Source organism: Plasmopara halstedii (assembly GCF_900000015.1).
Source record: "Plasmopara halstedii genome assembly, contig: Scaffold_2386, whole genome shotgun sequence".
Lineage (NCBI taxonomy): Eukaryota > Oomycota > Peronosporomycetes > Peronosporales > Peronosporaceae > Plasmopara > Plasmopara halstedii.
The window spans coordinates 1,837,922-1,859,806 of NW_020189293.1; the positions used below are offsets into that span (position 1 = coordinate 1,837,922).

The 21,885-nt window shown below is 46.2% G+C and overlaps 3 protein-coding genes across 3 annotated transcripts; 2 read left to right on the forward strand and 1 right to left on the reverse strand.

Annotated features, from left to right (window-relative positions):
* Positions 1 to 675: 675 nt before the first annotated feature.
* On the forward strand, positions 676 to 1,454 carry PHALS_03843 (G2/Mitotic-specific cyclin A; the record flags this gene model as incomplete). The annotated part of the gene is made up of 2 exons (XM_024718134.1): positions 676 to 1,320; positions 1,392 to 1,454. 2 exons carry the CDS (start codon positions 676 to 678, stop codon positions 1,452 to 1,454), a joined length of 708 nt encoding a protein of 235 aa, XP_024583563.1.
* Positions 1,455 to 1,517: 63 nt separating this feature from the next.
* On the reverse strand, positions 1,518 to 5,540 carry PHALS_03844 (swi snf-related matrix-associated actin-dependent regulator of chromatin subfamily a member 3-like 2-like; the record flags this gene model as incomplete). The annotated part of the gene is made up of 2 exons (XM_024718136.1): positions 1,518 to 1,757; positions 1,827 to 5,540. The coding sequence occupies 2 exons, from the start codon at positions 5,538 to 5,540 to the stop codon at positions 1,518 to 1,520; spliced, it is 3,954 nt and encodes a 1,317-aa protein (XP_024583564.1).
* A 10,165-nt stretch (positions 5,541 to 15,705) lies between these two features.
* On the forward strand, positions 15,706 to 16,155 carry PHALS_03845 (uncharacterized protein; the record flags this gene model as incomplete). Its single annotated transcript, XM_024718137.1, has 2 exons — positions 15,706 to 15,945; positions 16,087 to 16,155. 2 exons carry the CDS (start codon positions 15,706 to 15,708, stop codon positions 16,153 to 16,155), a joined length of 309 nt encoding a protein of 102 aa, XP_024583565.1.
* Between the last annotated feature and the right edge of the window lie 5,730 nt (positions 16,156 to 21,885).

Genomic DNA, 21,885 nt, shown 5'->3' on the forward strand with positions numbered 1-21,885 from the left:
TATCATATAATAAAACCCTACTTAATGTATTGTTGTGTGAATCATTTTTTTTTGAGTACCATGACACCACAAACCACAAATCCACAAAACATGCGCAAATCGAATATTTTGATAAAGTGCTTATTTGATTGACTTACATCTCGAGCTTAACGCATGCCGCCCGTACCGATCAGTACATATGGTCAATCCAGTGAAGGAGGGTGAGTATTTTCACTCGTTTTTGACCACTAAGAAACTTAAAGCCGACACTGCACCAAAACTTACCACTGGGTTCTACTCTGGTGAAAATTCAGGATGCAGACAATAAGGATGCATTTATGTTCTCACAAAAGAATGCACTGAATGTATGTTGAGTAATTTCGAAAGATCCTTTCCACACATTATCGCGGTTGATTGGATGAAAAAGAAATAGATTGCCTCATATTATTCGTAGTAAATCGTCCTCTGACTATTCACCAATGCAAAGCTTGCAATTGACACGGGCTGGGATAGTAGCCCGTCAGCCCATATTGTCGGGAATACCGGTTTGACAATGATGCTTGGCCATCGTGGTGTCCCCTCTTCCTCGCGCTCTTGCCATTCCGTTGTTTTCCGTGGCCTGCTGAAGCCTTTGGTTGTATAGTTTTCTCTGTGTCGTATATTCGTTCCCCTGTCGATATGTCTTTCGTGTCTAAGATGCCCTATGAGCTTTCCGAGGCGTACGCGTCCGAGTCACTCGAAATCATACAGTGGGCAATGCTCAAAGAAAAGCACTACATGGGGATGCGCAACCCGCAATACATTACTGAAGTGCAATGCCATGGTATGTCCTGTACCTGGCGCCTGCGTGTGTGTCGCTGGATGTTCGAAACTGCGAAAGAATTTGAGCTGCAGATGGACACAGTCTACGGGGCCATGTACTTCCTTGATCAGTACCTCAGTGTGCATTCGGTGGATCGTGTGACATTGCAGCTTCTAGGTATGATTTGCATGTGGACAGCTAGCAAGATGCATGAGGGCAAGCCCATTCTATTGGAGGAAATGGCGCTAATGTGCGAGCGCAAATTTTCTCGTGCGCAGATGGTTGACGCAGAGGCACAACTTGTGCGTCTGCTAAACTTTCGTTTTAGTCCCCCAAATGTCTTTACCATGGCTCGAGACTTTGTTTACGAGCTCCCTTTCGGCGATACCGACCGTCGCGCCAACTGCATTGCCTCTGTATTCAGTCTGCTTGAGCGCGTGGTTGAGGATATGTCTTCCCTTCGCTGCTCTGCCTCAAGTCTGGCCAAGGCCGCTGTCCAACTTGTGGCGAAATCTGAGTACAATCTCACGGTTGCACAGGTGCTCAAGGCACTCAAGACCGTCAAAATTGTGGAAAGCGCATATCGTGCAGCCTTCAAACTTGTGCGTAGCGCTTACTTTGGCTCTTCTCCAACCTCCCCGCGGATCCAGGTATCACAAGCTGTCGCTTCTGATATGCTGGATCCCCTCAAGTTGCTTACACAAAGCCCAACAGCCATCGAGCAAGGACCGTCATTTCACGACACAAACAACGAAGTTTCCAATGAGTTGGATGACTCGTACTTAATCTGCACTGAGACGCTTTCTCCATCTCTTTGTAAGGTGTCTCCTTCACCTGTTCGAAAGATTGCGTCCATTCCCTCAAATATCACAACGACCTCGTCATCATCTACGCGGTCCGAGCCCACAAGCAAGCGATCTAACAAACGCCAGCGAAAACTTACCATGCAATAAATCTCAAACACTGAACGTAGAAACTTATTGAAATTCAATCTAAACTTATTTATATTGTAACATTTTTAGTCACTTATCTCGATGCAAGTTACGCTGCCATCACTCTCTTCTTTATCACCAAAATCGCTCTCTTCCATCTCACCATCACGATTCATTAAATCAACGTTGTCAATATTTTCACTATTTTTATGCTGTGAACGCTGTGCTTTCTCGTCATCGTGCTGTGTGAAAAACAGCCTTCTGAGATCCCCAGCCGACAGCCGTGTGTCACTCAGTTTGCTTTTTGTAGCTCTCGACAGAATGTCGCCATCACCCAAAAAGGAAGCAGTAAGTTGACGCTTTTTGATTTGCAACGCCACTACGCGTTCCTCAATGGACCCTTTCACAATAAATCGAACAACGCGAACCTTTCTCTTTTGACCAAAACGGTGCGCGCGATCGATAGCCTGACATTCCAGACTGGGATTCCAGCTCGGTTCCATAATAAAAACGTGTGTGGCAGCTGTAAGGTTCAATCCAAGTCCGCCTGTACGCAGAGAAAGTAGCAAAACGTCAAGCGTTGGACCACCAGGAGTTTTTATCTCATCAGCGTCCTGTTGCTGGAGTTTTCGCACAACTTGTTCTCGAGCCTTAGCGGACATTCGACCGTCTAATTTAGCAAACAGTATTGCTTCGTTGTCACCTTCCTTGAAGGATGAAATTTTGTTCTCGCACTGAAGGTTGTGCGCTTCAAGGCGCTCTGCAATCAGATCAAGAAAACTTGTCCACTGTGAAATCACCAGCGCTCGCTCTTGACGAGCTCGCACTTTTATTAGCTCTTTCATTAATGCAGTCAGCTTTGTTGATTCCAATGGACGACATCCAGCCTCAACTTCAGAGTTCGAGGGAAGCTGCAAGCGCTTGAGCAATTTCAATTCATCTGGAGAAAATGGTGAAGTGCCGTCACTTCCATTCCCAGATAATGCTTCTGCTGCAGTAGCCCGTGATTGCACTTCCGCTAGCGGGTCTGCAGTCACCAGAGCACATGCATCACAGACCTGCCGTAGTCGCAAGATAAGTTCAAATACGTGCATAAATAAAGGTCGTTGTCCTTCGTCATCTACGATCGGAGCACAAAGAGACACAGGACGACGTCGCTTGGACTCTCTTGACTGCAAGTACCAAAACACTTGCCGTTTCGTTGAGCGATGCAACAGCATGTATAGAGCACGCTCGACATCCGACGAAAACTCTAATTCGATAGTCTCTTCATGTTTTTCTGGTATTTTCAGAATGGGAAGTCGAGTATTTGCGTCCACGGTCGACTTAAGCCGACGCATGACAATACGGGGCACCAAAGCACCTATTTCTCGTTCAGAAAGAGTATGTGCATGGTTACCAAGTCCGATAAAACGGAGTAGTGCCGCCAAATCTGCTGCTCGATTTTGAATAGGGGTTCCAGTAATGCACCACCGACGTTTGCTACTAAGGGTGCACGCGGCCCGTGCTCGAGCGCAGCCAGCGTTTGCAATCAAATGACTCTCGTCCAAAATGACCCTGAACCATTGCAAATGGTGCAATTTCGACATCACCACAGACTTCTTTAATACTGAAGTGAGTCGTGGCGCTTGATGCCATCTATTCCCTGCACTAGGTCTGTCGTAATGAACATGCTCACCCTCGTCGTGATTGAATTTGTCATATATTTTGCACTCCAAAAGTCGGAGGGTGTCGTAGGTTGACAGCACAATATCAGCTCCCATGAATTCTGTAGCGGCGCGAAATCTTTTTCGTGCAGTTCCTTGGTATGTCACGACGCTCAGGTTTGTTTTGGATCGTATCTCTTCTTCCCACTGCGATAGAATAGAGAGGGGCGTCACAATAAGTGTTGGAGGAGTAAGGCGAGGTATCATGCCACCTGTCTTGCTTCTGATTTGAGTATATGCCGCTCGGGCTTGACGAAGTGATTTACATATAAGGGCAAGGCAACATATAGTTTTTCCGAGGCCCATTTCATCAGCCAGTATTCCACCACGAACCTTCGCCACTAGAGCATCAACGGCTGTCGCACCGCCATGGCGCTGCTGGTCAATCGTAACAGGATCTTCAATATCCCTTTCTCTCTGAAGCATCCAGTCTAATGCTTTCTTTTGATAAGGCTGCAGTTCGACTAAAAGCTCAGGTACGACGTACGAGAATGCATCTGACTTTGCAGCAAGAGACTTTCGACGTCTATGGCATCGCCGACGATCGCGTGCAAACCGGTATTCCATTTCTAGTGGCAGTTTTGTATGCACCAGCGTACGTCGATTCATATGCTTCCGCAACAAGGCTGTTTTAGATGAAAATGAATCCTTGGGAGGAATAGGAGGTGTGAGTGACGATTGTTTAGCTGATGAAGCTGTTGGACTCACCGAGGAGTCCGTAATACCAGCATATGTCCTCTTTTTAGCCGATGACGCTTTGATAGTTGCGTAAGATGAATATCTTGTGATTGATGCTGGAAAGGACGAGTTTATCGTGTTGGCAAGCGAAGATGTCTTATATAAAGCAGTGTCTGGATATTTTTCAGTTGGAAGGCATATGTTATTTTTGGTGCTCGTGCGCTTTGTAGATGCATGGTCTGACATCCTGGCAGGGGAATGGCAAGGCTTGGTGGCATTTCTGTCGTCTCCCGTCGCGGATTCGCTGTCGGCATGGTTTGTATTTGGACTGCAAACAATGCTATTTGTAATAAAAAAATTTCGCTCATGTATCTCGATGTCTTGTTGCACGCCGTTTTGTTGCTGATTATGACCATCGTTATCATCTCCAAGCTCATAATTAACTATAGAGGCATGTGATGATATAGGGGTCGAGGTACGAAGATGTGTCTGCTGAAGCTGCTGTTCACCAATATCGGCATCACCTGACACATAATAACTCAACTTATTATTTTCGAGCTCTGTCTTGGCTTCGGCTCTATCCTTCCTCTTGCTGTCGTCTGGATCGCTATCACTGCTATATACCTGCTCCGGCTCCATAGATACATTCATCTCTCCAGCATCTTGATAATCACTCTGTGGACATTGATCCTTTTGATTGTGATGTTCACTTTCTTTTATAGTTGCTTCATTTGAATTCACGACACGATTACATTCGGATACATTACGGACAGTGTGCGCAAGATTCTCTACCTCTGCCTTTTCTTCTTGCTTATATATTTCTCTTGCTTTATTACAACACGAATGCGTCGACAAAAGCGACACGTTAACATTGTCGTTAAAACGCGCTTCAAGCGAGCGACGGGGTGTTTGCCGCGTCTTTCCGGCGGGTTTTAATAAACATCGTCTCGGCGTCCAGGGCGACTTGCCAGTTCCAGCCGATGGCGATATCATACCAACACACTCGATTGAGGTTCGCCTATCACTTGCAATTGGGGACAATTCAGCAGTTCGCAGTTGCAACCGCTGTGAAGTACTTATCTGGCGTGGCGTGGATCGAAACGCAAAATCCTGGGAACTGAACGTTGGAAACATGCTCTGGCTGCCTAATGATGGCGGGGTATTATAAACATACGACTCATCACAAAAAGGTGGGCTTTGTGGCATCAGATCAACACAGGACGTCTGTGGTGCCAAATATGGTGCGTGCCATCGATTGTGGTTGAGCGGGGCGTGCTTGATGCCTACCTCTGCCAAGATTTCTTGTAATTGACGCTCATCGGCCTGATTCACGGTCGGCGATAACTGAAGTGCATATTGCCCAAAACGTTGAGCGATAACTTGCCGTGTGTAGTCAAGCCAGTTGCGGTCATACTCGCGTTGCCACCGCCCTGGCTCCGGCATGGTCGCCGATTGATTTGAAATTTAAACTCTTAAAAGTCTCACTACATTTTAATCAAGTATTCTTGTGAATCAGACAAAAACTTTACTCGTAATACTGCTGACTACAAAAAAGGCAACAGAATAAATTTCCCAAGCTGAACGACCGCAACGCTAAAAATAGGCAACAACGGGCCTACCGCACACTCACGCTTGCCGATTAGGGTAGCTGATTTCATCAGGCAGACGCGGGTTCCAGTCCCAGTGTGGAAACATTAAACTTTTTTCTTTCTCATTTACATCTTGATGTTGTTTTCTTTTTTGCATGCCCACCACTGCAATCAATTAAGTATGAATCGGTAAATCTCAAACTATTATTGCTGTCGACTTGATTTTATTTAAATGTACGTAGCAGGCACGTATACACGCTTGTTGGCTTGTTAATATGTGTATGCCAGATTTCCATAAAGTCTAGGAGACGGTTTCACGTGCCCTGGTACGAATGATGTGGGTCACACAAGATGGTTTGATCACACAATGGTGCGGCTACATTTAAAGAACAAGTCAGTACGTGGCTTGCAGCGGGGCTGCTGTAGCTATTTGCTTGGAGGAAGGTAAGCAAAGGTTACTGACCTTACGTTCTTTTCAAGAACCAGTACAAGTGTAGCAGATCGGATTCCGCTACTTCTAAGTACTGAAGCATAATCGAGGCAAACGAACACTTCTGTTCAAAAAGCGAAACTGTATTTAATTGTTTTAGTTATGGTAGAGCCGCCAATGCAGCGGGGTAGCCGTAGTTTAGCGCTTAAGGAAGCGTACTTTAGGTCATCGACCTTTCGTTCCTTACAGGAACCACGTATGAAAAGCGGATCGCAAACCGCTTACTCCAAGAGTAATTATTGCCTTTCCAAGGCTAATTGACTCTTCGGTTTAAAATCCAAAACTGATTTTTAATTTTTTTATCCTAATCAAAAAATTTAAGATTTTCCTGAATATACTAAATATATGTAGTAAAAACTAAATACATGCATAGCTACTGGCCACCTAGCCCCATACCGTATGTTTGTTTGGGTGTGGTCACACCATGCACATCTCGTGTGATACACACCCCTGTTACCAGGGTACGGATAACCCCGTTACAGCCAATATATAAATGTAGGAATACCTAATGAATATAGCATACCTAATTGATATAATAATATCCAGTAATACTGGTTGCGGTGGCTTCCTGTACGTTGTAGCCACACCACTGTGTAATTACACTAATTGTGTAATACACACATATACATAGGTGTACCGTTGCACAATCTTGTGCGACCCGCCCTTTCTGACAAGGGCACGTGTAACCCCGTTCTTTAAGAACAGCTTTATACCTTTCCCGCTCTATGAGCACTGTGTCTATGACACACAAAACACCCACCTAGCTGGTAGCGAGGGCACCCGCGGGCAAAGCCCTTCTACTTATTCTGCACCGGGTGCATCTCCGGACAGTACGTGCGCGGCCTCAAAGGAAGCACATCCCAAGCCCTCGGCGACCGGGCGCAACACACCGCGCCCGCCTCGGGCGACGGTTTCCTCGTCGTGGAGTTGGAGAAGGTGGACTATGAGTCAGACACTTCTTTACCAGCATGGGATGACGAGGAAGATGAAGTTCGCGAACGGCGCGACGTGAGCCCAGCTGAAACCTTGCGGACTTCGTGTCCGATCCCCAACCTCTCGGCTTCCGGGGAAGTGGAATTATTACCAATCGCTTCGACGAGGCACAGGAGCAGCGATTGGAGGCTGCTCACATGGCGGCTCTGCTGCGCTCGTATTAACGTTCGTTCTTAGAACTCCGTGTGGGATACGGCTTCCGCTCGGCGGATCCCGCTACTGAAGTGAAAGACGCGATAACTATACGTTTACGTAGTCAGCCCCGGCCACTACACAAGCTGAGCTTGATCAGCGGAAGCTCTGCGATCTTGCTTCTTGGTACCACAAGATTTTCCAAAGGATCGATACCGCGCTCAACTTTGAGCACGAAAAGAAGGCGATCCTGTTCCCGCAATGCGGACCACCCTGCGGTGCTCGCCCCTGGCGAAAGTCGCTGCAAATGACGATGAATTATTTGAGCGTTGGGTGCCGCGACATTGGAAATTTTCTTCGCTGTCTACCTTTCAGCGAAGCCACAAGAAATTGAACGTGCGCGTAGAGCGCCATCTTTGATTTGAGTTTGTCAAACTCGAGGCGCAACGCCGACTTCCTGCGTATTGCCACCCTGCGACATTTGGAATAATCCATAACGTTCCCACAAGCTCTATGGCGTCCCACACGGGTGAGTCCACAACCACAGCAGCTCAAGGCCATAGCTTGAGCTCAGCTCTTGGCCCTTAGCTTCCCGGACTACTGCCGAGAAGCGTGGGGCGCGCGACGACGCAAAGCGTCATGATCAATGTCGATTAGCTTCCACGACGTCTGGGCAGTCTTGCCGAAGTGGGACCTCAAACTCCCACGAGCTCTTAAAGTTTGGGTATTTTACAAGATGTAAGGTTAAATCCGGTCGACGACGTCGACACACAAAGCGTTCCACGTGGTAGTGATGACCACCATTCTAGTCAAGAAGAGTTGGCGGCGGGCGATGACGACTGAGTCAATCGCAGTCCAGAGACTTGCGATGATCTTCAAGCTTTAGAGGACAAAGTTCGTCGTCAGCAGCACTCTGACGAGCATCTTTCTGAGGCCACCTACCGTTGTGCAGAAGGCCTCATAAGTCTGGAGCACTTTGTGCACCGATTGCCTCACGTTGAGGATCGTAGCGCTTTGTCGGAGCGGCGACAAGCCATCGAGCAGACGAATACGTCACTTCGTGCGACGGTGGAGCGTCTTGCGCCAAGCGAAGGGAAACTCCTTTTCTTAGCTGAATGGGGGTAGTTGGAAACAAAAATTGTTGCACTCAGTGCTCAAAACAGTTGCTGGTTCAGCTTCTGTGTGGCCGAGCGTCTTTGGGCGCCCCCCCCATGCGCCAACGCTTCCGCGTTCACTTGCGCCGGATCCCGGTACGGCTTAAGCAAGCCCACTGAAAATACCAGGTGGGCGCAAATCCATCTCGAGAAGTTCAGGGTATAACAAGGCCTCGCTTGGCCACGATCATAAAAGGTTCAATAACTGAGCTTTGTTTTAAGTCAGCAGAAACTTTATGTGTAGGATGGTATTCAGTATTTAATAGACCAGGTCCCTGACCTCAAAGTTTATCACATTACTTCTGCTTCTTCCATCTGCACATTCTTTTTGCATGTCTTGCTTTCAGCCGTCGCATCGCGAACGTGTCGTAAGACATTCCGTCTAGTAGACAGGAAGTCAGTGACTTCCTTACAGACGGTGAGAAGGCTGACATCAGCTAGCCGTTCGGCTATTCCTCCCCCATCAAGCCACAAGCCATGGGTTGGCAGCGTCGACAATTAATAAGCTCGTTCATGTAGAATGGCGTACAGCCGGCAGATATATGCACTGGATTGTTCAGAGCAAACTATACGAGTGGCAGCATGGCGCCCCCGCACTTTGACGTCTTAGCGCAGACGCTGCGAAGAACGTCTTCAACGACGCGAATCACGTGCTCAGTTTGACCGTCAGTCTGTAATTTGCTCTGTTGAAAAAGTCAACTTGGTGCCCAGCAGCTAGAAGAATGTAGACCAAAACTTATCAGTGAAGCGCGAGGTCTCTATCGGAGACAATTGACTCCGGGAGTCCATGCTGTCGAAAGACACGATTGATAAAGCGTCGCTGTACCCACACCGTCGACAGTGTCCCGCACTACCGCAAGTTGAGCCATCTTGCTCCAACGGCTCACAAATACCACCACACCCGTGTTGCCGCCGAGGCCTTCGGCAGGCCAATCACAAAGTCCATACTCATGGACTGCCAACACCCGGAGGGTAATGGTAAACTGGCCAGAGGCGTCGCCGCATTTGGAGAGGATTCACCCTCTGACACGTCTCACACGTGCGCACATATGCGCTCGTCCATTTGTACAGCTTGAGCCACCAGTGGCAACTGACATACCTGCCAGTCTTCTCACGACCGAGATGACCACTAATTGGGGTGTCGTGGGCCTATTCGAGGAGGATACGGTATTTCAAATCATCATCCTGAAGATTCACAACTTGTGGCGTATCCGCTGAAACGATTCTATAATACAGCATCCCGTTACTCATCAATTATCGATGTAACCGTGCGCGCAAACACGGCTACAATTTCTTGTCCGAGTTTCTAGACTTCTTGCTCCCGAAGGCTTGTAGCAGCGCTACACAAATACTGTCACCAGCGTATGCGGCGCGGATCAAATCCGTCACTAACGAAGTCACCGTCTTGACATTAGCAAGGTCATAGTCCGGTCTGCGTGACAATGCATTAGCCAAAGCATTCTGCTTTCCTGGCTCATACTTCAACTTGTAGTTATATCCTGCAAAGAATGAGAGCCACGTTGCGATTCTCTGTGAGAGGTGAGGCGACTGAGTCGCAGTGCGTAATGACGCATGATCTATGTAGATCATCAACGGGGATGAGCCAAGCAGGTGCACTCTAAACTTGACAAGTGCATACTTTATCGCAAGTTATTCCTTGTAGTGTCTGGATAGTTCCGCTCCGCAGCCTGAGATTTGAACACGATCACCTGATTTGGCCCCTCGGTGTCTACTTGTAGCAGTGCTCAGCCGATGACAAAGTCCGAAGCGTAACAGACGACACGAAAAGGACGATCGGGGTCTGGCAACGGCAGTATTGGTGCAGAAAAGAGGCGGTATTTGACCCTGTCAAAAGCTTCCCAAACCTCGGTGTCTCAACACCATTCCGTGTCTTTCTTGACGATTTTTAGACAGCGACCGTGGCATTTTTGCATAATTTGCGATTTTTTTTTGCAAGTCGATGGCGAGTCCAAGCCTTTTAGTTCTTTGGAATTGGCCAATTCACACTGGGTTTGATCTTAGCGGGATCAGCTTGAAGGCCACGCTTCCAATCTAAGAACTTTTTAAAAGAAGATTTCTTTGGCGCCGGAGTTGCACATATCGGCATTAGCATACAGCTTATTCGGGCGCGTGCACTCAAGCACCGCTCATAAATGAACGTTGTGGTTCTCTTTATCCGTCCTTCTGTGCTCCGGACGACTGTAGACGAATATGGCGTCGAAGTATACGTCCGGTGGGATCTAAACAACTGCATCACAAGACAATTAAATGTTGCTAGTGCATTTAAAAGCCCTTGGGACATCACCAGCCACTCCCAGAGCATGCCGCTCGGAGTACACACCGCTGTCAGCGGAACATCACTCGCTCACTTGAGCAATCGGTGATACCCATCGACCAGGTCGAGTGCACTGTACTTTGTACACTCAGCCATATTATTCTGGAGAGCATTCTTCCTAGAAATTGGCGTTTATGCTGGAATGGTGGCAGCGTTTGGCTCATTGTAAGCATAAACTATACGGCACTTGCCATTCGGTTTCCGGATGCAAAACGTAGGTGTCGAATGGGGAGACTCGCTCTCACGCACCTCTCCTGCGTCGTGCTTCGCACGGAAGAAGGCGTCAATGACGTCGCACTGCTGCTTGGGCAGAGGCTATTGGCGATTTACGCAGTGTTTGCTTCTCGAAACCAGGTCAATCAACCTCAATCCGGAGGTAGGACCGACGGCGGGTATTTGGAGACGACGTCCTAAAATTTCTTTTACCAAAGGAAAGTACGGATCCGAGGGGTTTCTTAGGATCAAAGATCCACCTCGTGCGCTTAGCAGCCTCTTGGTCTTTATCAGGACAGGTTCATCCAGTAGCGTCGACGAGTTGATCTCCTTGTTTGGTCATATAATGACTACCACGTCTGAATCTCCTGCCTTCAAGGCACCGCAGAACCTTTTAAAAATACATCTCGTCCAGCTCAAGAAGAACATTTACCGCGCGAAAAGCCTTGTGAGAATACGCACTCAGTGTCGTTCAGTGTCCCCGCTTCCTGCTCCATCGGAACCTTTATATTATCAACAACATCCGTCGAAGAGCTGCTATTTTCGCAGTCTTCGCCCAGTGGATAACGTATCACTACACGCACATCTGAAGGGCATGCCCGAGTGCTTCGGGCCTCGCCCGACCATGCCACTCGTGGCGCTTTGACACTTGAGCAGTGCCCCGTAGATTACGTGCCACTCCATGTGCATCACTGGCGCCTTGCTTTCGATGCGCTCGGACCTCGTCCGACCACGCCACTTTTGGCATACAGCAATTGCTTTGATACTTGAGCATTGCATAGTGGGTTACGTGCCACTACAGCCCGCGAGCGATGCTCGGGACTCTTGTCCGATATCCCTTCGGTGTTCTACAGCTTAAATACTCCGATATTCAGCAAATTGACCGTCCCGACCCAGTGTCTGCGTCAATAGTGCTTCTGTTTCCTAGCAGAGGAGGGTTCATGACTCATCAAAGCTCCACCAGGAGATGTGCGCGTAGCGACCAAGGTCTTCGACCCCAATCAAACCAATGGATCATGGTGTTCCAACCATGTTATACTAAGAATACGGTCATACCTTGCATCCAAGTCTAAGCCTAAGCAGCGTCCCACGATATCGAAGTCAAGAAGCTTGGCACCGAGTTCCACAGGAACCCTCGGCTAGTGCCACAAGTTCCCGTCGCTAAGCAATCCGTGACTGTGTCACTCAACCGCGCTTCCAGCGCCTCAGCATACAGCTGGCTTCCTTCGATCGTGGAGCGTCGAGCATAATTGCCAGACCGACCGGACTCAATCCGAATCTTCCATGGCTTCTCAAAACCCTTCACGGTCGCTTCCATGACCAGCAAGCCCGGCATGCATACACATTTCGTGTTCAAGAGCACGGAGCTCTACGGGGCTGGGCCCTGCTAACCTCTACCTCCTTGAGGCTCAACAAAACTCAGTTCTGTCCCAGCAGGCTGCCTCGCGCCAACTGGGTGCTAACGGTTGCTCGCAACAAACCAGAAGACAAATAAAAAGCGGGACTTCGGTTTGATGAACCTTAACTCGCCTTGCGCAGGGGACAACCAATCCGAAGGTGATGGGTGTCTCCACAGACAAAACATCATCGGGTGTTCGAACGCTGCTCGACAGCTCGGATCCACACCTCCTTGTCCTCTGCAACGCTGAGATCCATCGGCTCCGGTCCGCTCGACGAGCATATAGAGTGAGCATTTCAAACAAGTCGTGTCGACTTAAACTTAAAATTAAATTCGTCATTCATTGCCACACTCACTGCTTATTTAAAAGAAGTCGGGTGTAAACGGAAAACTTCCATTCTGACCACACCAGTGCGAAGGCCTTCCATAAAGACGGTCACTGTGACCGCCTCGGGAAGAGGATCGGCTGCTATACCGGCAATGAGAGTACACAACTCCCGGATAAAGTCCACCAATTTCTTCTTGCCCTGTCCGGTGGCAAGCAAACGCTATCGCACGCAGTACGCCTGGTTAAGTGGCGAGAACATTCGTGAAAGCTACAGTCTTAGTTCTGTCCAGGAGGGAAATGCTGCTTCATCCGAAGTGCCACACATCAGTGCGCATTCTCACGCTCAACCCCCGAGCTTGGATATAGCTAGCGTCACGCGCTGTTGGTCGGTCCGGTAAATGGCGGACACCGTGGCCATCTCAACTTCTCTCACCAAGAATAGAAGATTTTTATCCTTGTTCTCGAAGGTCTTAACACTCACCTTGAGCGGCTTGGGTTGGGGAGAGTCAACTGTCCCCGACGGCGGCGCCATGGTCGCTGTCGACACCGTCATCATCTGCTAGATACTATAAAAGAGCATTTTCATAGCTTGAAAACGCCTCTAGGCGCGCGCCGATCGCTTCAGGTCCTTGCGAAGCGAGGTGTTGCATGCCCCCACAGCCAAGCAGAAACATCATGCCCTGGGGCAAATAGGAGAGCTGCTTCATTCTCACAGATGGTCAGTCATTACCACTCAGGTGTAGATTGCCTAAGAGTGCTACCAAAGCAGCGGAAGCTCCTTAGATCTATTGCTATGAATAAGCTTGGTTATGGTCGGTGACCTTCGTTTTATTCTTAAACCAGTACTAGTGCATCGGATCGCAATTCACTTATTCCAAGAAAAATTTTAATCTTAACCCAAGGCTAATTAACCCTTACGCTTAAAATAAAAGCTGTATTTCTCGGATTTATTTGCGTCAAAGCCGCCTATTTCCAAATCTATAGGTTTTAATTTATATAGCAAAACCTAATGAAATGTATAACTACTGCTAATGGCAGTCCAGCCACGTACTGACTTGTTTTTAAGTGAAGCCACACAATTGTATGGCCAAACTATCTTTTGTAACCCACACCACTGTGTGATCGCAACATCTTGGGTGACCCACAGCCTTCATACTAGGGCACGTGAAGCCCCGTTACACTTCATCTTTTGTGCAAGAGTCGCGAATTTCTTGTTCGCTACACGGAGGGGGTTTCACGATATTCCGCTGCAGATCTAACGGCAAGTATATAATTTCTTGCCAGTATGCAAAATTTGACTTGGCACGCCTAGCTTGTCTACTGTCACATCAAGTTGTGCTGTGACTTATAATGACGTCGCTTCAGGCTTGATCATATGCAAATTGGCATAATCCATAGAGAGTAGGCAGCCGTGGACCGGCGAAACCCTGACGCTTTTATGGTAGTCCATCCGCTTCGTTGATATCATGATGTGCGCTCGTGTCATTCCGAGAGCGTTTTCGGACCCCACCGGTTGGTAATTTTAATATCGCTCAGCTGGAATAGCAGCGCACGATTTCGTCCCTTCGTTAGGATTGTTTGAATCGACTGTGCTATTTCTGGTGAAACTGCCAAAGCGTGCACAACTAAATTGTGCATTAAGTAGCAAAGGCTCGTCGCCTATATCACTTACAGCTTTTAAAAGAAACGTCTAAATCGAGCATCAATTGATGCATTTCTTTGCAAATTAGAAGCGCGACGTCGAAAAATGTTATGTCCGCTATTTCCAGTTGCTGCTGCACCAATCCCAGCTCATTCCTATGGGCAATCTCTTACGCTTACAGATCTGACTCTTACTCGAAGTAGCCCCGATCCACATTCGCTCACGAGAATTTCATTGGGTTGTGCGACCTCGTCTCTTCTCATGTTGATAAATGCAAGAATGTGCCGAGGTGTAAGCATCAACGGTGACAGGGTTTGTTATTAAAGTATAATCTCAAAATTCGATGGGTTGTTGAAGCGATAAAATCGCATTTTCTTTGCTATAGCTCGTGTTACTTGATCACGGCGACACACAATTTGATTGACACAAATCTGGGCCCTATACCTGCCCATCAAACATAGCCGGCAAAGGACGAATTATAATCGTGGGATCTATCAGTCGTGGCAATAAGTCAACTCCCTAAAAAGTCAGCGGAAAGACTCTAATCTGGGTCAGCTCTCCGATGCGCGAGATGAGCTGCACAATCGAATTGAATGGATTTTAAAATCTTAAACGGATAGCAACAGAATCAAGACTCAGATTAAAAAGTAGTTCAGCTTCAAATAATATGTTTGACTACTTCATATACAGCTCAACGTTTGGATCGATTTAGATCATGAAAGCAAAGCCTTGGTGTGGCTATAGAAGGCTAAGGACGGGCACATGAAATGATACAAGCTCTACTGGGATATCGAAAGTGATTCTGAACTCCTTTTTGGCAACAACCATGAGGGGCTAATGTAGCAAGAGCGTAACTTAGTCTTATAAAATGAAAACACTGCAAATGTAGGTAGAAAATTACTGTAAGATATGAAAATGTCATTGGAAACATTTATCTGCTTCTGACATTGGTATGACGCTGTTGTACATATTGACTATAGCGACAGCGTCACGCACCATCGCATGATGCCAAATCCCATCGATAATAATCAATTGCTACAATCTGCAGCCGAATCGGTGTTAGCAAATTACTCACGTAGACAGCAAATTCTCCGGCCTCAAGGCTGTTGCCACTATTTAGAGGTACCGTGGATGTTATCGACCGGACTTTTTGAACAATTGATGCTAAGCCTGTAGAGGCGAATATTCCATTTCTATAGTCAAAATCAATCTGTCGGAACATCCCACCTTAACAGTAGGTGGCCCACTTTGGATATGTTCAGCCCCATTTCAGAAATGTGATGGACGTAATTGTAAAGCATGAATCTTGAGCTTCGGCCTCCGGTAAGACATGATGGCGAAACTTGTGGTCGAGAATCATCTTAGCTATAGTCTCATCGGTGATGATCTTGCTGATAATGTTGAAGCAAATCACCTTGATAAGATGGCTCACAAACACCCCGTTACTGTTAGTTTCCGAATGGACTTTTGGCAGCACAAAAATAAGGTCAATTCAAAAAAAATAACAACACTTTCCCAGTATGATGGCCAACAATTGCGTCGAGGGATCTATCTGGAAACTCGTATTGCACATGTGCGCTTGCACATTTATACCACCTCTACATAGCTATAGCTGCACCTCTTTAACCTACCTGAATGGAATCACGGGGATCATACGAAGCTCTAGAGCTGACGTCCGTGTCATGACGTAGCGCCACACATTGGGGTTGAGTAGACATGTGTTGCAATACAGGGAGCCTTTGAAGGAAAGCATGTCGAGGGTGCAAATAAAAGTTTAAATTAATTGATATTTCAGCTGGAGAGCTGCTTGCTACCCAGATCATTTCAGCAGTGCACTACATATCGCACCTGACACGCACACCATTGACTCACTGACGTACAACCTTGCTTTCATGATATACAAAAAATCTGTTAAAACAAAGTTGCACCCGTCACTTTTTCAGCCTCCCAAGTTTACAATTCACCCTGGTGGCAAGTTAGGCAAAAACGAAATATTATTTTGACATTCTCTGCAAGAGATGTATCGCTGTGCAAAAAAGCGCATGATCTATATATAATCCCGAAAGTGGGTAGCTCCAGCAGATGCATCGGAAGCTGGCAAGATCTTACCAGCAAATATCAATGGGCTTGAAGCCCAGCACAACCTATGGCAAAAACCGAAGCGTCAGAGACGGTGTGAAAAGCTGAGTTTGATCAGGCACACGTGATACTTTTTGTCGTAGCCTCAACGGCCGCCAGTTCTGCCGCTTTTCAATTCTGATCGATATTCTTATAATATAAGACTGTCTAATGCGGCATAAATTTTAGTATACTTGCTCAGGTAATTGGTCTGGGATTTCTACTGCCCAAATTCCATTTGCCATAAAAGTACGCTAGCTAGATGGCCTTCCTGCTCACGGTATCTGCTTGAAGTCCAGTCCTTTCCATGAAGCAGCACATTCAGAAAGTGTTGTCGTCAAAAATATTTACATCAGATCTTGCAACCGTTCATTGTGGACTCCCTGCGCTCTACACGACTATGAACGAATATATCACCAATCTAGCTTTGTCGATAGCCACGAATGAACCAAAGAAGCTGCTTCATATGACGAATGAACTTAGCTGGTGCATCAGACAGCCAGAAACGAAGCTTCCGGACTTTACTTAGATGCAGATTACGACTTCACGATGATAAATGCACAAAGGCAGCTTTGACGTCCGTCTTAGCAAACCGACAATGTTGATTCTTCTGCATCCCCGAGGAGCGTAATAAAGCTTTTACCACACCTGAGTGTATAGTAAGCTCTGCTGTTTTAACACTACATATATTAGATTAAATACTATTTGGACAAACACTAAATATACTAAATAAATATACGTTTCATTGACTCTTACTAATGTAGCTGTCTTTAGATTCTGACGCCCAACTGGTAGCACGAGTGCCAACGGACCCCTCCTTTTTAATTTCCATAATCATCATTATACTGACACTTTAATACTTTTGATATTTACACATCAACGAAAGGTACCGTATTGTACCTATCATAATTGTACGAGATATGTCAAGTTCTTACCCTGCCACCCCCTCACTCAGATTTCGACCACAATTGCGCTTACATTTGTACTGCCTTTCAGACATGGCAAAAGCATGACGGCTTCAAGAGGAAGCAATTGGGGCCAAATCCACAGTGCTGGTTTTTATCGTGGTTGATCTTCCTATCATAATTGTATCAAAATTCACCACCCGTGCACCATATCAAATGGATCAACAAGCTCATGGACAGGCGCGGTCTTGGAATTTTTTGTGCTGAATGAGTTTTTCGATGAGAATGTCAAATTAATTCACCATCGAGAGCGGTAGTAAGCCTCTCCAAGTCCTCACCAAACACCAACGCTTTCACCCGACGGCACACGACTTGTTCGCACCTTAGAATGGACGCTTACTGAGCTCAGCCCCCTACTGTTTACGTCTTTATTCCGATCTTAGTTCCAAAAATATACAGTGCTGTGATAGCGCACCGTGAAATTCATGTCGATGATCAGCCCGTCATCAACCAGCTGGACCTGACCCAAGATGCCCAGCTAGCTCTACTGCGAGCAAAAGCTTCCACCGAACTTGTCTAAATTATCACGCCAACTAATGCCTGAATCATTACGCTGAAATCAAAGTTTTGATCCGTCTGACGTGCTCACTGCGCTGGTGGGAGCCCTTGCACGTTTGTACATGCGGACATTTCATTCAGACAAGAGCAAAACAAGAGATTTTTACCCAGCATCAATCCTAAGGGAAAAAAGCCTGCGACTATAATAGCAGTGGCTGGGGAGCACGTATAATAACATCACAATGTATCTTGATTACTTGAAGCTGGGGGACTACTAAATTGGATATGTAAAACACACTTGTTGACATATCTTAAGTCTTTGCAAGACAGTTTCAGCAAAACGGTCGTCTGCCGGAGTATCATCTCATGCTTGCCTCTGTAAGCCAGAAGCACGACAGAAAGATCGGGTGGAATACCTATCGCATCTAAATCCAGCTGCTTACAGCCCCAAAAATGTCCATGAAGCAGCTGTGACATCACGAGCCATGAATCTTAGTTTTATCATCATTGCAAGGTCGGAGTAGGAAGTGCGCATTAACGGTTCTTTAATTTAAGTAAAGTCATGTCCGAGACACGCCGGTCACGGCACCAAAATATCTGCCGAGGTAGGGATTCAAAGTCCCATAAAATCCATAGCATCCCTTACACTTCATCAGATAAAGGGATTCTTGTTGTATTCACCGGCTCAACAGACATTTCAGGTGAAAGCGGGTCGTTCTTTGCACATCAAGAAGTGCCGGCGAAGAACATCCTAACCGCGGCTTGCTCTAACAAGATTTATCGGCTATGTTGGTACGTCGACTCTCGGTGGGAGTCTTGGTGTGCGCTATGAACGAAAATGAGTCCGAGGTTTAATTCCATATCTGAGTTGCGCATTGCGCTGCATGGTTTGAAGTACCATCAGCGGCTCTGTAATTCGTCGCCGATTTGGTACAATGAGCAGCACATCTGCGGGTGGTGATGACACTGGTCTGTTTGCAGCAGAGCTACACATATTTGTCTAGCTAGTACAAGCATGATGGTATGCTATCACGGAACCTGTGTACAATATAGAATAAGTCTGCTATATCTTTGGGATGTTAAGAGTATAAATCTTTTTACTTTGATCTAATGTAGCAATTGCAAATTCATCGTTTTCAAACACAGACATTACATGTATGGGTAGGTACTGTGTTCAATGAGACCTCTATAACATTTGTTTGTGTTTTGCCTACCTTTGGCATCGGCGTGTTGCCTTTGCACATCCCAACTCTTAGTCGAAGCATCGCGCACCCTGCGCATGACGCTCTGCTGAAAATCATTAATATTGCTATGACGTGTCGCAAGATTATTTCAGTAGGCCAAATTAATCGTGACGGGATCAAAGGAGCGTAATGGTCAATCTACTCGTGTTTGAAGAATGGTTCAAGCATGTAGAGGTGTGTACTGTGATATGCAAAGCAAACTCAATACGTGAGAGCAACGCATTCAGACACGGTGGTCTCTCTGCACAATCACTTCAGTGGGCATTTCTCACAACGCGACACCTGCGTTCAGCCTGACTTACTGGCAATAAATGACTAATGCTGATATATTCGATTTGACGCCGAGCACCATGGAGACTGTTCATCAGAATTTTTCTGCAAAGCGCGGGTTTCCATCAAATACGATAACAATCGGCAATCATGTTGGTGAATTACTTTGTCGCGGCACAGCTTGGTTGTATACTCATCGATTATACATAGCTCACACAGCAGTGAAATGATCCATCTTGCTATAATCAATCGTCTTTTGATGTGTCAAAAAGAAGAACAATCCTAACGGTTGCCAATACTCTGTCGGAGTCAGCAGACCAGCAAAAAGTGCCGCTGAATACGGCGAAGGTTTGATATGTTGACACGTGACGCATATGCGCTCATAGTGCCAACCCATTTTACGTGTTGGATCACCAATACAATTTGACATAGCGACCAAAAAGGAAATCCCGTGCTTTGATCTTCATGTAACTGTAAGCAGGATGAGACAGCACTACACGCTGATTGTCAATTAGGTCATTTCGGACGTACAGCAAGCGTTGGAAAAATACTGTCGTCAAGCGCGCGCTTCGATTGAGCAAGACTTAAAGCACTCATACTCTATGGGTTTTAAAGCGTTCAGCAACGCAACACATATCACCTCCTCAATCAGTGACGACACGCGACAATACACAATCCGTCGATGCAAAAGCAAATTTGCTGCCACATTTAGCCGACCAGCATCATGCTTTACCTCTAACGTAAATTTTGCAAAGAAAAATGGTTAGATTGCAATCAAGTACCGTGATAGATCTGATAGCTACAGCGCCGAAGTCAGTGAAGCATGACCTGTCATATATTGCAAATGGCTCATAGCAATTCTGACTTTTGCTATATACTTCATATCAAATAACTCCATGTTATGAATGAATTATTTTTTTGTATGCCACTCTCTACCAGCGAGATTGCACACTTATGCCACAATATACTTGAAATCAAGCGCAGTTCACCTCAAAGGCTGTCCCCCCAAGTCTGATCGGCGCATGATGCAGCTTTATTGCCATCCAACGCTATGATGATGGTGACGGCGGTAAACGTCGGTGCTTAAGTGGCCACACAATCGAAGTTTCCATAGTGATAGTGTGGGTCCGAATAAAGCTCAAACGACTAAAAAAGAACAGGTAGTATTCATTCGACCTCGGTATGCAATTTGGGCTTTCTCCCGTTTAGATGAATGAAGCTTATATTCTGCTGAGTAACTACGAGTACGAAGTGCCAGAAAGTGTCAGCACTACCCCCACGCTCCTCATCTGAGCGTTTTGACCCAACGGCAGGAAACCAAAGAATAAGGAGGAAAGCATCGAGGTAAGCAGCTCTTTATACTATACTTAAAGCAGGAATAGACATTAAAAATTGACTTTTGACTACCCACTAACTTTCCGTCTGCCAGGGTAAATTCTAAATGCGCCACCATCATGTTGCCGTCCCGCATCATGTATAGCTCTACATGTTCAGATTTTCCTTTAGTACTTGCGCCATGGTAGTTGCTAGTACCGCTTACTAACAAAATCGGTACCAATTCCAGGGTACGTGGCATTTGTTTGTATAGTATATGTGTATCATGGCCATCATCTTTATTTGTCGAACTTTTGAATATTTACATCAACACAACAGTAAAGCTTGAATTTTGTGCAATTGTATGATACTGTTTTTGCACGCACGCTGCTGATCCTTTGGTATTTCTAAGTGCAAGGTATGTGTACAACATGGTACACAAGTTGTCTAACATGTTGTACCATATATATACTATATAGTACTATATACAACTGTTCTCTGCGTAAAAAATATTAAAGTAAAATCCTAAACTAAGTTTATAGTAGATTTTTATTTAAAGTGTTGTAATAGAAAATTAGGTATGGTACTTCTGTACACAAAGTACATTAGGTATGGTACTTCTGTACACAAAGTACAGAAGTACCATACCTAATTTTCTATTACAACACTTTAAATAAAAATCTATAAACTTAGTTTAGGATTTTACTTTAATATTTTTTTCACCATATAACTTTCAACGGCACTGTTGTGAAATTATAGATAGTACTTTTCATATGATTTCATTCAGTTACACCAGCCACTTGCGTGCTCCTCGCAGTCCACGTATAGCGATCGACTTATTACCGTCCTTGGTCCACAATTACTTTTCGAAATCTGTTCGGTTTCTTGACCTGCAACATGGCTTGGGTGGGCGGATGACTTGCGCACGATTGCTCAGCCTGCGTCAAGCTCATGCTGCACTCCTCCTCAATCGCTGCATGCATGTGTTTCGTTTAATTGTCCTTGTTTTTCGTAGCCTCACACTAAGTTGTGGACTTACCACGCTTGCGCATCATTCTCGTCGTTCGCGAGCCACTGCACATTAAATTATCTTGCATATCATCC